The sequence below is a fragment of the Stegostoma tigrinum genome, chromosome 43 (genome assembly GCF_030684315.1).
Source record: "Stegostoma tigrinum isolate sSteTig4 chromosome 43, sSteTig4.hap1, whole genome shotgun sequence".
In the NCBI taxonomy this organism is placed as follows: domain Eukaryota; kingdom Metazoa; phylum Chordata; class Chondrichthyes; order Orectolobiformes; family Stegostomatidae; genus Stegostoma; species Stegostoma tigrinum.
Genome location: NC_081396.1, coordinates 4,937,068 through 4,952,208, shown reverse-complemented (window position 1 = coordinate 4,952,208; position 15,141 = coordinate 4,937,068). Strand labels below are relative to the sequence as shown.

Genomic DNA, 15,141 nt, shown 5'->3' with positions numbered 1-15,141 from the left:
CACTCCGGAGCATAGCTGATTGATGGCACAGCGGCACCAATAGAAAAAGACGTACTGTCGGAAGACCAATTGCGTGCGACGGTTCCTCCAGCCAATCGGAGTAACTGAGGGCGGGCGGAGCTGCTGGCCACCTTTCGCCTTTCAGGTGGACAAATGAGGAGGCGTTTTACTGCGAGGTGGTGGCTGGGTTCTAGGTTTCCAAGTAGTTCTCGTGAGCAGGTTGCAGGACCGCTTGAGTGAACGTAAGATACGAAGAGGCCGTTCAGGTCGTCCTGTTTATGCTGCTTCTGTAGTAACAGCAAGACACTCGGTCATACTCCCTTCGTCTAGTGATAATGGGAACTGCAGATGCTGGAAAATCCAAGATAATAAAGTGTGGAGCTGGATGAACACAGCAGGCCAAGCAGCATCTCAGGAGCACAAAAGCTGACGTTTCGGGCCTAGACCCTTGGTCTACACACTTTTTTTGCTATCTCCCTTCGCCTAGGCTTGTTAACTTCTGTTATTCTTCCTGTTCCCTTTAGAAAGCCTTTGCTGAGTCGGTTTCAACTGCAGTGGACAGGGAGGAGGATCTGCGGAAGGACAAACTCCACGTTAAAATCTCGAGGTCGTTGGAACCCTGCAATTTCCACCATGAAACTGCCAAAGGGAAGGAGGTTCTCGGATAGTTTTGTCGGCTAAATGCACGCTATTTTGATTCAGGAAGAAAGGTATTTCACTGGATGCATTTTATCTGTTTTAGTACGTAAACTTATGCAACATATTCTGGGAATTTGGGTGTTTCTGATGAGACCAACAGCAGATGTTGCCAAACCCCAGCTGACAGCAGAGTAGATGCTTCTAATTTTTAATGGGGTGCGGCATTGCAGGCAAGACCAAAATTTCTTGCTGATTGCCCTTAGCCAGCCTCTTCTGAGGGAGGTAAGAGTCAACTGTATTACAGTAAGTCTGAAGTCCCATTAGACCAGACAGATTTCCTTCTGTAAAAGGGCATTAGTGAAGCAGGTGGGTTTTTATGACAGAGTTTCATGGTACTATTACTCACTAGATTTTAACTGCAGATTTATTGAAATGAATTTAAATTCATCAGTTGCGAGGTTCAGAATAGAGCCTGTCCTCAGACCATTTGACCAGTGAAATAATCAGTGTTAATGGTTGACCACCTTTAACTGCTGCAGTCTGTTTTATGAATGTGTACCTACAATGCTACTAAATGAGTTAATGGCAGTGTTTCTCTAACTTATTGACTGTGTGACCCTCAGCAGGTGGGTGGTAGTGACTTCTGGACCTGGTGGTGAATGTTGCAACTGATGTACTGGTGCCATATCTGCAGCCATGTCCCTTGAAGGAAATGGGGCAGTTACCCAAAGGTAATAAAGGGGGTCTCATACTCTTGTGGAATGCTGGCATCTCTGGCCACCATTACTTGCCTGTTGTGGTTTGACCCAATGTCCCTTAGGGAGGGAATCTCAGGATTCTGACCCAGCAAAACTGAAAGGACAATAACACTTTTGAGTCAGGATGGTGAGTGGCTTGAAGGGAATCTTGCAGGTGTGGGTGTTCCCATGTATCAGTTTGCCTTATCCTTCCGGATGGAAGTGGTCATGGGTTTGGAAAGTGCAGTCTGAGGATCTTTGAACTGCTGCAGTGCATCTTGCAGATAGTACACACTGCCACTGAGTGTCGGTGAAGGGAGTGGATGCTTTTGGATGTTGTGCCAATCACATGGGCTGCTTTGTTCTTGGTGTGAAACTTCTTGTGTTGAAGCTGCACTCATCTGAGCAAGAGGGGAGTATTCCATCATACTCCTTGCGTCTTGTAGATGATGGACAAGCTGTGGGGAGTCAGGAAGTGAGTTACTCAGCAGTATTCCTAGCCTCTGAGCTGCTCTTGAAGCCACTGTGCTTTTGTGGAAAGTCCATTTGAGTTTCTGGTCAGTTAACCCTCAGATACTGATATTGGGGGATTCTGATGGTAACACCATTGAATGTCAAGGGGCAGTGTTTAGATTGACTGACTCATATTGGTAATGGCCTTAGTGTGGGATTTGTGTGGCATGAATGTTACAAATGCTGTGCAAAGGGATCGAATGTATATAATTCTCTTGCATGAAGGTGTAAAATAATTATTGTTAAATTTGCTGATGATACAGAGTATGGAGGTAAATAGGTTGTGAAGTGGGACATACGACAACTACAAAGAGTTTAAATGAGTGGACAAAGATGTGGTAAATTGACTAGTGAAAAATTGTAGTGTCCTGAGCAAAAAGTGTTCTAGTCCATGAATCTCAAGATTAGTCAGCAGGTACAAGAAATTAGGAAACTAAAAATGCTGGAGCAGAATTGAATGTAAAAGTAGGCAAGTTATACTTCAGTTACACAGACCATTGGGTAGATCAGATCTGGAATGGTATTTATTGTGCTAGTGTCTTCACTCAAAGAAAATAAATGCATTGGAAGCAGCTCAGAAAAGGTTTAATCGATTTAATGGATGGAATGTAGTTTATGGGTATATTTGACAGTTTAGAGTTGTATCTATTGGGGTTTTTAGAGTAAAATGCAAATTTAATGAACACATTGAAGAGACTTCACAGTGCATGTGGGGAGGATGCTTCTTTTTGGAGAATCTATAGGGAGGGTTCCATCTGACAAGAGGTTACCCACTTACGGCAGAAATTTGGAGAATCATTTTGCCACAGTCTCTTGAATTATCAAGAAGCAATTGGAGCTCTTTTGAACATTTTTAAGGCAGAGCTGGATTGATTGAACAAGGTGGGAGGTTGAAACAAAAAAAGTTACTGGAGAGACTTAGCCAGTCTGGCAAAATCTGCTTAGAAAAAAAGTTAATGTCTCAAGACCAGTGACCCTTCATCGGAATTCAAGGTGAAAAGATGTTGGGATCTGTGGGAATGTAGAATAATCAGATCAGCCATGATCTTAATGAATGATGGAAGTCTGAGGGGCCTACCCTAGCTTCTAACTGGAAAGTTCATAAACCAGTTTGTACTTCTAGCAAATATTGCATGTTATTTCACAAATGTTATAAACATCATATGATTCCAAGAACATAGGAAAATATTAGACAAGTGACAACTTTGTGTCAAATGAATGTTTTCAGAAATAGCTTGAAGTAGAAAAGTGAGGGGAAGATGTTTACTGATGGGATTCCAGGGTGCTTATTGAAGTCAGCAATGCTGAGAAAATAAGAATTAATTGAGCGCAGAGATTTTAGAGGGTTAGGAGGCTGGAGGTGATGGAGGAATTAATAAATAAGGAAGACAATTTTAAAATTCTAAGTGCTTCTTAAACTGGAGACTTGAGGTCAGTGAGCACCAGGTTCTGTGGAAAATACAGGGTAAATCTGGGGTAATGAAGGAATGGAGAACTATTTCACTTTGAATTGAATTGGAACTAAGGTGGGGTCAGGTGGTGTTACTGACATGTAAGTAAGTAGTCAATCCTGGATCCTGGGTAAATGGTTGAAACTCATATGACATGAGTTTTGAGAAGTTAAGTTGAGACAGTTGCCAAGGAGCTCATTAGATGAGGACATAGACATTAGCTTCAGTCTTCCCAACTTAAGTGTTGGAAATTTCTGTTCATAGTACTGGATATCGGACAAGTTAGGACTATCTGATTTGGAAGGTAAGTTGAGCTGATGGTGTTCGTGGTCCCACTAAGTAGCGCTATTTGAGGGTTTGGGACAGTCTTTAAAATTTTCTCCTTTTAAAATCTCTCCTCTTTATTCTGTAGGCTTCTGCAGGAGACAGGTGGCTGAGTCTTGTGTTTGGTCTAGTTTGGGCTGCAGGTTCCTGTCCCAGAATGACATCACTGAAGGAGTTGGGTTTGTAGGGCAATCTAGCTGCTTTCACTATCAGCCTTTCCTCCTGCTGACTCCAGAAACGTTTAAATTCATTTTTGTTCAATTTTACAACCTGCTTTTGTGTTGTGGTTCTGTATCACTCCCAGTTTTTCCATTTTTAAATCAATTTTGCAGGCTCTTGGATGAGGAACATTGGCAGTTCAGAAACTGAAACCAAACATCGCATCAGAATGTTACGGTGTTGCCTCATTTCCAGAAACTCCAATATTATTGGATTTTGTAAACGGAAGCTTGAAGCAGTGCTCAGAGAACCTATGCACATACTGTAAGTGTGGACTAGGCTTCAGCCAGCCATCTGATCTGTCGCGACATAAATGCAATCACCACTGAAAATATGGGGCATTTGGGAAGGGATTCAATTACCCATCTGTGCAGGCACAACATTGGTGAAGTTGCACAGGAAGAGGCCTTTCAACTGGCCAGAATGTGAAGTGAATAATTTCACTATCTGCCATCCTGAGGCAGCAGTGGATTACAGCTGGGAGAAACATTTTAGGTGCCGCAACTGTAGGCAGTGATTCACATGATCATCCCACCTGATGATACACAAGAGTTCAAACAGATGAGAGATTGTTCAGGTGATTTTGCTGTGAGACTGGATTCGAGTGATCATTTGCTCTCAATATACACCAGCAAATTCATGCTGAGAAAAGACCATTCACTTGCTCATCCAAGCTGCTGAAAGTCCAGTGAGTTTACAGTGGGGTGAGGCTATTCACCAGCTCTGTGGGAAAGGATTTATTCAGGCACCTAACCTGCTGCCACAGCATGCATTCACTCTGGGGAGAGACCATTCCCCTGCTCAGTGTGGAAAGGGATTCATTAGATCATCTAATCTGACAAGACACTGGCAAATTCACACTGACAAGAGACCCTTCAATTGCTATGGGAAATGCCACAAAAGTTCCCAGGAACTGATGTACCATCAGTGCTTACACTGTTGTGAAGCCATTCAAGTGTTTTCATTGCAATAGGCTTCAGGCAATTACCTCAACTGAGTCGGTACCAACACGCTCATACTGTGTGTGTCGGAAGGGATTCACTCAGTGACTGAACTCATTCTGCTGATATACTAGTAAGGGTAAAATGGGAAATCACTGTTCATTTGGTTCAAATATGGGTAGAGAATGTCAGTCCTCTCACCTCGTGAAACAGTGAGATCACAAGCGACAGTAGGATTATCAGGAAAATGCAATTGCTATCTCTGAACCATGTACCTTGGAGTCTATTTCTGTTTATGTTGACAAGTTCAGTCATTTGTGGTATTATTCCGGATACAATTCAAATAAAATACCCTCATGAGTAGAAACTCTTCTTAATATCTTGAACATGAGTTATCTATCCTTTCTCCCTTGTCTCCATCATCCAGCAAGTACCTCTCCAGAGCTACCCTCCTTCCACTGACTCAATGAACTAAACTTACCCTTAAATCCATATTTGTCTTGTCTCCTGTTATCCCTGTCAAAGCTCATCTTCTCCGTTGCCTTCACCTTTTTGTTGTATTGAATTTTTGAGCAGTTATTTCTCTAAGGGGAGGCAGTGGCTTAGTGGTATTATCACTCGACTGTTAAGCTAGAGACCCAGTTAAGGTCCTGGGAACCTGGGCTGAAGTCCCACTATGGCACATGGTGGAATTTGAATTCAACAAATATTTGGAATTAAGAGTCTAATGATGACCGTGAGCCCATTGTCAGGAAAAGCCTAATTGGTTCACAAGGTCCTTTTTAAGGAAGGGAACTACTATCCTTACCTGGTCTGGCCTACACGTGACTCCAGACCTACAGCAATGTGGTTGACTCTGAACTGCCCTCTGGGCCCTCATCCTGTTGAATAAAGAAGTACCATCCATCTCTCCTTGAAATTAGACATCATTGACCCCTCTTGTCAAAAGAAGCCTCCCCTACCTACCCCTTCTCCAACTTCCCTTTTTGCTGTCCTTAGTCCTCAAACATCTTGTCGCATCCAAAACCTGTGCACGTCTTCTCCTCAAACTTCATTGTGGAATCCCTAGAATTCCACTCAGACAAATCTCACTCATTTTTTTTTTCAAATAACTTTTCTGCCCTGCCATGGTACGAGCTAGACAAAAGAAATCTAGCTTTTCTCATTCAGCTCAGGCTTTGGGACGGCCTTTTAAACTCTGAGCCATGTAAACAATCCTTCTACAAACTGTTGACATGTGGGATATAGCCTACTGTAACAAGATGGAAAATTTTATTGAAATTGTTGTTTCATCATACAGGGGGATCTGGGTAATTGTTGTTTGTTTTTTTTTGCTGCACTTAAATGGTAGATTGATATTCCCCTTGTCCTATAACTGGCTGGGAACGCTAGCAGCATACAACACTGACAAGTGCACAATTTTAACATTGCGTTGCAGGTTCCAATCCACTTTGAGACTACAAACTTTTCAAACTTCTCTAGCGACAGGGCGTTAGGGATATGTGGGTGTGCACTGAATACCCATACGTGAACACCCCGATTTCAATCGGTTGGTGGCTGTTGTCTCAAAAAACAAATAATGATGAATGAGACAACAACGTGTGAAGCTGGATGAACACAGCAGGCCAAGCAGCGTCCTAGGTGCACAAAAGCTGACGTTTCGGGCCTAGACCCTCCCTCCTTCATTGCTCTGATGAAGGGTCGAGGCCCGAAACATTGAGCTTTTGTGCACCTGGGATGCTGCTTGGCCTGCTGTGTTCATCCAGCTTCACACTTTGTCGTCTCGGATTCTCCAGCATCTGCAGTTCCTATTGTCTCTGATCACAAATAATGATGAACCTGTCCCTTTACCCAGCATTCTTCACGGCTGAGTGGCTCCTATCTGTGAATGTTTGCGCATGCGCAGATGTGTGATGGTAATGGCGCCGACGAAGGTTGTGGATGGACAGTCGGCGGGAGGGGGGACTAGAACAGCGGATTATAACTGATCTTTGGGGAGCGACGGCTTGTTCGTGCCTTGAGTAAACCGCAAGTGTTGAACAAGTACCTGGAGTTCCCGCTTTTTGCGGCGCCAGGCCCTTTTCTTCAAGAAGACACCCCGGATTAACGGCCTTCAACGACGAACAACACGCCTGTGAGTGACGTGGGGGGCGGGGCTGCTTGAGCCCACGTGACCAGCAGGGACGCTCAATGACCCATTGAGATGCTAGGAACTGCCGATGCTGGAGAATCTGAGATAACAAGGTGAGGAACTCAATGAACACAGCAGGCCAACAGCATCAGAGGAGCAGGAAAGCTGAAGATTCTGGTCTGGACCCTTCTTCAGAAAATATTGGAAATTTTTTGTAAATTCTGAAAATTTTCTGAAGAAGGGTCCAGACCCGAAACGTCAGCCTTCCTGCTCCTCAGATGCTGCCTGGCCTGCTGTGTTTATTCAGTTCTACCCCTTGTTAACTCATGATTGACATATTGGTTTTATTCCAAGTCTGCCAACATGAGCTCGATAACTGGAGACAGGCAGAGGGAAGGGAGGGAGGGAACAGGAGAGGAAATTTCGATTTCAGCTCAAAGAGGAGGGGTATGAGACACTTTCAGGGAAACAGGAAAGAAAGAAAAGACTGATATGTTCTGAGTTCCTACCTTTTACTTCAAGAAATGACTTTTCTAAATTCTATTTGCAGGTAATTAGAAGAAGAGGATCTACAGGCAGGAAAATCAAACTAATCATTCTATCAAGATTTATATCATGACCTGAATATCATTGACCTTTAAAAGTGAAAGGGGAAATGTTTTATCTGCAAGCCAGAAATGATTTCAAACCTCAGTGCGACTGGAAATACATGACAACACACCTGGGTTAATGTTTTCCAGAGCATCAACTGTACAAGAAGCTCTACGCAGTGATACAGCTTGAAAGAAAATTGCAAGGTTTAAAGCAGAGAATAATTCCAGGGGATTGTGTGTGGTAGAGGTTTCGATAGATCATCCAGCCTCAATGCACAAGGACACCCACATGGTGGAGAAACCATGGAAGTGTGAGAACTGTGGGAAGAGATTTTGTTATCCATCTCAGCTGGAAAGTCATCGACGCAGTCACAGTGGGGAGAGGCCATTCACCTGTACCCAGTGTGGGAAAGGATTCACTCAGTTATCCAATTTAAATAAACACGAGAGAACTCACTCTGGGGAGAGGCCATTCACCTGCTCCAAGTGTGGAAAAGGGTTCACTCAGTCATCCAATTTGGACAAACACCAAAGAACTCACATTGAGGAAAAGCCATTCACTTGTCCTGAGTGTGGGAAAGGATTTACTCAGACAGCCAACTTACTCACACACCAGAGAACACACACCGGGGAGAGGCCATTCACCTGCTTTCAATGTGGCAAAGGATTCGCTCAGTTATCCAGCTTACGTATTCACCAAATAACTCACAGTGGAGAGAAACCATTCTCTTGCTCTGAGTGCGGGAAGGGATTCACTCAGTTGGCGAGCTTACGAACACACAAGAGAATTCATACTGAAGAGAAACCATTCAATTGCTCTTTGTGTGGGAAGGGATTCACTCAGTTATCCAACTTACATACGCACATGACAACGCACACCAGAGAGAAACCGTTCACCTGCCCTGACTGTGGTACTGGATTCACTCAGTTATCCAGCTTACATAGACACAAAAGAATTCATACAGGGGAGAAATCATTCACCTGCATGGAGTGTGGAAAGAAATTCACTCAGTTCTCCAATTTATGTAGACACAATGAGAACACACACAGCACAGAAAATGTTCATTCACCTGCTCCAACTTAAAGAACTACAGCAATTTCACATTTGGGAGGAGCTGTTTACTTTCAGTCCAATCTGCCTATATGAGAGAGTGATGGAGCAATCTTTTAAATGGCTGGACTATGGGGAGTGCTCTATAAGTTCTGGGAACTGATGTACCAACAGGTTCACACTGATGAGTAATAGATTTGGTGTTGTCTCTGGGACTGGGTTCAAGTGATCCCATTACTGCACTCTGCACAAATGCACTCACACTGGACAGTTGCCATTCACAAGGCTGCTCCAGGTGTGGGAAATAATGCGGTCTATCATGCTAACTGTTGAGACACCAGCAAGTTCACAGTGACTCCAGGAATTGAATACCACTATTTTTGATGTTGTTAGTCACATCCAGGATTGGAAAGGCAGACCGGCCCTCAGGAGCATGAGAAATGTTTCTCAGCCATTCTATTCTGTGGTTCAGAGCTCTTAGACATTGAACAGAAGCTCCTATATAATTGGAGTCTACAAGAATAACTGTGAATGCTGGAAACATGCCGAAAAAATCAGACAGTGGTGTCAAACTGATCTGTTCTTACTGAAAGCAAAACACCAGGTTTAGTTTCTAATCTAAAAATGGCAGTGTTCATTATGGTGCATGTGTTTGAAACATTTATGTGTCATTCCTGATTCAACTGTTCAAAGACTGCAATGCCCACAACTTGTGTTAATGTAGAACCTTTTGCAATAACTATCACAAGGTGTTTCACAGATGATCCAGATCTTAGTTGAAGAGGTCGATTTTATTGAAGTGAGAAGTGTAAGGATAATGTTCCAAAGTTTGGGACTCAATGGCTAAAGCATAGTCTGCAATGGTAGAGTAATGCAGATTGGGATTGGATTAGGTCAGAGTTTGAAGAACACAGGGATCTCAGAGGATTTTAGTGCTGGTGGAATCTTTAAAGAATGTTTGCCATGGAGAAAGACAGTCTCCAATGAGCTAGTGCATGGGGTATCATGGGGAGAAGTTGAGTGGGGTCTGTGTCCATTGCAATTTAGAACAATGTGAGGTGATTGTATTGCAACATATAAAGTCCTGAGGAGACTTGGTAGGATGGATGCTGAGAAATATTTCTCTTTGTGGGAGAAACTAAAATGAGGAGATATCGTTTTAAAATAAGGGATACTGCATTTCAGAAGTGGAACAGGAGGAATTTTTATTTGAACTCTGTCCTCCAGAGAGTAATGGTGTTAGAATAGTTAAATATTAATGGAGAAGCGTATAGAATTCTTAATAGAAGGGAGTTAAAAATGATCAGAGAAACCATTTTTGGAGCATCTAGATGTTTTGCATGTAGAAGTTGTTGTGGTCTGTGCCAAATTGGGATGGCCTGAACGTAGGTTGGAGTCCATTTGAGTCATAGAATCCCTACAGAGTGCAAACAGGCCCTTCGGCCCAACAATCCACACCAACACTCAGAGCAGCCCACCCAGACCTATCCCCATAATCTATGCCACCCTGAACACTATGGGCAATTTAGTACGGTCAGTCCACCGAGCCCGCACATCTTTGAACAGTGGGAGGAAACTGGACCACCCGGAGGAAACCTACTCAGACATGGGGACAATGTGCCACCTCTACACGGGCAGTCAGCCAAGGGTGGAATCGAACCTGGGTCCCAAGGCAGCAGTGCTAATCACTGAGCTGATGTGCTGGTGATGATGTGGTTCTGCAGGCAGGTACTGAGAAAGGCAGTGTGGCTGTGGTACCTGGTTTGCTTCAGTAAATGGTTGAGCAGCTTCAGGGCCAAAGAGAATGCCAGAGGGTTGCAGTGAGAGATAGATCCACTGAGGTCTTTTCAGAGTGAGGAGGATGACTTCTTCAAGGTAGGCATGTCTGAATGATCCCCTATTTCTGAAGAAGGGTCTTGATCTGAAACGACGACTTTCCTGCTCCTCTGATGCTATCTGGCCTGCTGTGCTACTCCAGCTCCACAGTGTTATCTCTGACTACAGCATTGGCAGTTCTTACTATCTCTAACAATGATCAGGGATTGGCAGGAATGAGGTGTTGAGGCAAAAAATCAGGTCAGCTGTGATCTCATTATATTGGCAGAACAGGCTTGAGGTATCAATGAGACCCTTCTGAAGAGGGTCACTGGTCTTAAAATGTTCTCTGTGTTTTCCAGTCCAGATGCTGTTGAGCTTCCCCAATAATATCTGTTTTTGTTTCAGATCTTCAGTTCTTTGTTTTATTTATTCTCCTTATCTTGGTTCTCACCATCTCCGATTGCACCCGAAACTAGAATTCCTAGCTTGGGAGAAATATCTTCCCTGCAGCCACCCTATCTATCCCTTTCAGTAATGTGTCAGTGTCAATGAGCTCCCCTCTCATAGAGAGGTAGGAAATGAAGAAAAGGGATTTTGCAAAGTTCTCCCACTCTGCCAAACCTGAGTTTGAGCTGCTGAGAGGCGGAGGGGCAGCAGTTTGTTGCTGTGGCCCAAGCCTTGACGCAAGAAGGGGTAGGGGTGGGACTGCAATGACCACATCGTTGCTAGCACAGCGATTCCTATTGGCTATGTTACTCATCAAACGTGAGAATTCACCAATGCGAAAGTCCTCCGATTGCAACATTCGGGTCCTCCAGAAAATCGGAACTCACCTATTGTCTCAGTGCAGAACGAGGGGCAACGAGCTTCCGAAGCTGCTCATTCCTGCTCAGAAATGCTGCTCCTCTCTCTGTTTGAATGTTAATTTGAAAACACAAGCTTTTGGAGCCTCAGTCCTCCTTTCAGGTGTTAGTGAGAGAGGTACTCTAAGACACATAACTCATAAGGAAAAGATCAAAGGGTCACACCATTGATGAGAATGTGCTAAACAAACCTAAGATCTGTTAAATCTTTACTCAGTTTGAAAAAGTTTTAATTTATTAATACGTATATATAAATCCCCAGATTCCTTTCAAGTCCTTGTCCTGAGAGAACTAAATTAGATTAGATTCCCTACAGTGTGGAAACAGGCCCTTTGGCCCAACAAGTCCACACCGCCCCTTGGAGCATCGCATCCCCCTATAACCCTCACACCCCTGAACACTACGGGCAATTTAACATGGCCAATCCACCTAGCCTGCACATCTCTGGACTGTGGGAGGAAACCAGAGCACCTGGAGGAAACCCATGCAGACACGGGGAGAATGTGCAAACTCCACACAGACAGTTACCCTAGGCTGGAATTGAACCCGGATCCCTGACGCTGTGAGGCTGCAGTGCTAACCACTGAGCCACCATGCTGCCCTAAAGTTCGAGTTACCTGATGTAGCCCTTGCATGTCTATAACAGTGTAAAGAAGACATGACATTTTAGGTCAGTCAATGCATGTTAGGTGTGATACATTGTTTGGGATCAGACTGGTTTTATTTCTAAAGTAGGAATTTATAAATCACCATATTAACTGATTATCTATTTATTGTTTGCTTGTTGTACAAAATAAAATGTATCAGCAAATACAAATTCACCCCATAAATTTATGTGTTTAATGACTGAGGGGGGAAGAGACAGTGTGCGTATGAGGGGGGGGAAGAGTGAGTGTGTGTGTGAGAGAGAAAGAATGTGTGTTAGGGGAAATTATGTATGTGTGAGAAGGGTAGAGAGTGTGAATGTGTGTGAGTGGAAGAGAGAATGTGTGTATGTGTGGGAAAGTATATAGTGTGGTAGGGCCATCTGTAGTGCGATATAAACCCAAGATCCCAGTTGAGGCTGTCCTCATTGATATTTAACTTGGCTATCAGCCTCTGCTTGCGGACTCTGCATTGTTGTGTATCCAGGAGTCTGCCTTAGACGACATTTACCCGAAAATCTGAGGCCAAATATCCATCAGCACTGAAGAATCCCCTCACCCTGGGAGAGAACATTTCTGTGCAACAATCGCCAAACAATGTCATAGCATCTGCCTGGTTTCACCAATGCACAATGGCTCGGGGCATCCTTGCCTGATCTGACATGTTTTGCAGACGTTGTGTAGTGTCATGGTTGATGTTGTCCTGAAGGCTGGGTAGTTTGCTGTGAACAGTGGTCTGTTTAAGGTTTGGCAGTTGTTTGAAGGCCAGAAGTGAAGGCGTCGGGAAGATCTTGGCAAGGTGCTCATCAACTTCGATAATGTGTTGAAAGCTGTGAAGAACATGGTGTAGTTTCTTTGCTCCCAGGAAGTACTAGACAATGAAGGGCACCCCATCATATCCTACGTCTGTCTTCTGAGCAGGTCATTACAGTTTTTCACTGTGCCATGTTGGAACTGGTGACTGATGAGTTGAGTATCATATCTTGTTCCTATGAGGGCATCCTTCAACACCTTCAGGTCCGTCTTGTTCCTTCTCATCCAAACAGATTCTGTGTATGTGTAGGGCTTGTCCATAGGGGATGGCTGTTTTAATATGTTTTGGGTGGAAGCTGGAGAAGCTAGCTTTGTGATGTTATCCGTAGGCTTGCGGTAGAGTGATGTACTGAGGTGTCTGTCCCTGATGGAGATGCATGTGTCCAAGAATGAGACTGATTCTAAAGTGCAGTCCATGGTAAGTCTGACTGTCGGATGGACTTGTTGATATTGCTATTTAGTTGTCTCAGTGATTCCTCGCCATGAGTCCAAAGGAAGAAAATGTTGTCAATGTATCTGGTGTACAGTGTTGGCCAGAGATTCTGTGCAGCAAAGAGACCTGTGCACAAAAATGTTGACATACATCAGCGGGGATGAGCTGGACTGGTTTTAGGATGCAGTGGGGGAGGGGGGGATTTTGAAGCTTGTGAAGTCCACATTGATGCCATTGGGCTGCAGGGTTCCCAAGCGGAAAATGAGTTGCTGTTCCTGCAACCTTCGGGTAGCATCATTGTGGCACTGCAGGAGGCCCATGATGGACATGTCATCTAAGGAATGGGAGGAAGAGTTAAAATGGTTCGCGACTGGGAGGTGCAATTGTTTATTGCGAACCGAGCGGAGGTGTTCTGCAAAGCGGTCCCCAAGCCTCGACTTGATTTCCCTGATTGTAGAGGAGGCCACAACGGGTACAGCGGATGCAGTGTACCACATTTGCAGATGAACATCTGCTTGAACAGCCCTTGGATAAGCATATGGATAATGATGGGATAGTGTAGGGGGAGGGGCTTAGATTAGTTCACAGGTTAGTGCAACATCGAGCACCGAAGGGCTGTTCTGTGCTGTGTTGTTCTATGTTCTGGAGAAAATACAGAGGCACGGGATTGAGGGAGATTTAGCAGTTTGGATTAGAAACTGGCTTTCTGTAAGAAGGCAATGAGTGGTGGTTGATGGAAAATATTCAGCCTGGAGTCCGGTTACTAGTGGTGTGCCTCAAGGATCTGTTTTGTGACCACTGCTGTTTGTCATTTTTATAAATGACTTGGACACAAGCATAGGTGGATGGGTTAGTAAGTTTGCAGATGACACTAAAGTTGGTGGAGTGGTGGACAGTGTGGAAGAATGTTGGAGGTTGCAGGGAGACTTGGATAAACTGCAGAATTGGGCTGAGAGGTGGCAAATGGAGTTTAATACAAATAAATGTGAGGTGATTCACTTTGGGAGGAATAATAGGAAGGCAGAATACCGGGTCAATGGAAAGATTCTTGGTAGTGTAGATATGCATAGGGATCTTGGTGTCCATGTACATAGATCCCTGAAAGTTGCCACCCAGGTTGATAGTGCTGTTAAGAACACTTACGGTGTTTTAGGTTTTATTGGTAGAGGGATTGAATTCTGGAGCCGTGATGTCATGCTGCAATTGTACAAAACACTAGTGCGGCCGCATTTGGAATATTGCGTGCAGTTGTGCTCACCCCATTACAGGAAGGAAGTGGAAGCATTGGAAAAGGTGCAGTTGAGATTTATCAGGATGTTGCCTGGTCTGGAGTGCAGGCCCTATGAAAAAAGGCTGAGGGACTTGGTCTGTTCTCATTGGAGAGAAAGTGGCTAAGAGGGGATTTAATAGAGACATACAAGATGATCAGAGGGACAATGAGAATCTTTTTCCGAGGATGATGACTTGTACAAGGGGGCACAGCTACGAATTGAGGGGTGATAGATTTAAGACAGATGTTAGAGGCAGGTTCTTTACTCAGAGAGTGGTAAGGGTGTGGAACGCCCTGCCTGCCAATGTAGTTAACTCAGCCACATTCGGGGCATTTCAGGGATAGTGTAGGGGGAGGGGCTTAGATTAGTTCACAGGTTGGTGCAACATCGAGGGCCGAACGGCCTGTTCTGCGCTGTATTGTGCTATGTTCTATGTTGTAACTCCTCTTCTGCCAAAGACTTATGAGTTCATCACTAAACATTAGCAAGTAGAATAGTTTGGAAGGAGGGTTAGTGTTAGCATATCTAAACAAAGACAATCCTCAGAGAACCAAGTGTCAGCTGCAGGCATAAATTACAACACCCACAAAGGAGAATATTAGAGAAAACAAATCCAGAGCACCCACAATGGCAAAGTAAACAAAAAATTAAGATAAAGGAGGAAAGAGTGCTTGTCAAAGATGTTAGGTTGCCACTGCAA

At 44.1% G+C, this 15,141-nt stretch overlaps 2 protein-coding genes across 5 annotated transcripts in view; one reads left to right on the top strand and one right to left on the bottom strand.

Moving 5' to 3' along the window:
• LOC132206766 (zinc finger protein 420-like) overlaps window positions 1-15,141 on the bottom strand; it is a 58,972-nt gene that overhangs the window by 28,302 nt on the left and 15,529 nt on the right. Inside the window, exon 3 of the mRNA XM_059641725.1 lies at window positions 56-287. Coding sequence (XP_059497708.1) covers window positions 56-287 — 232 coding nt within the window. The remainder of the gene's footprint in view (window positions 1-55; window positions 288-15,141) is intronic.
• Window positions 151-12,097, top strand: LOC125449047 (zinc finger protein 239-like). Of its 4 annotated transcripts, XM_048524635.2 has the most exons (5): window positions 151-242; window positions 525-710; window positions 1,263-1,370; window positions 3,997-4,147; window positions 7,506-12,097. In XM_048524635.2, the coding sequence occupies exon 5, from the start codon at window positions 7,820-7,822 to the stop codon at window positions 8,630-8,632; it is 813 nt and encodes a 270-aa protein (XP_048380592.1). In that variant the 5' UTR covers window positions 151-242; window positions 525-710; window positions 1,263-1,370; window positions 3,997-4,147; window positions 7,506-7,819; the 3' UTR covers window positions 8,633-12,097. The 4 variants fall into 4 exon arrangements, with proteins under 4 accessions (XP_048380592.1, XP_048380593.1, XP_048380591.1 ...); XM_048524636.2 differs by having other exon boundaries at window positions 157-710; window positions 1,266-1,370; XM_048524634.2 differs by having other exon boundaries at window positions 157-710.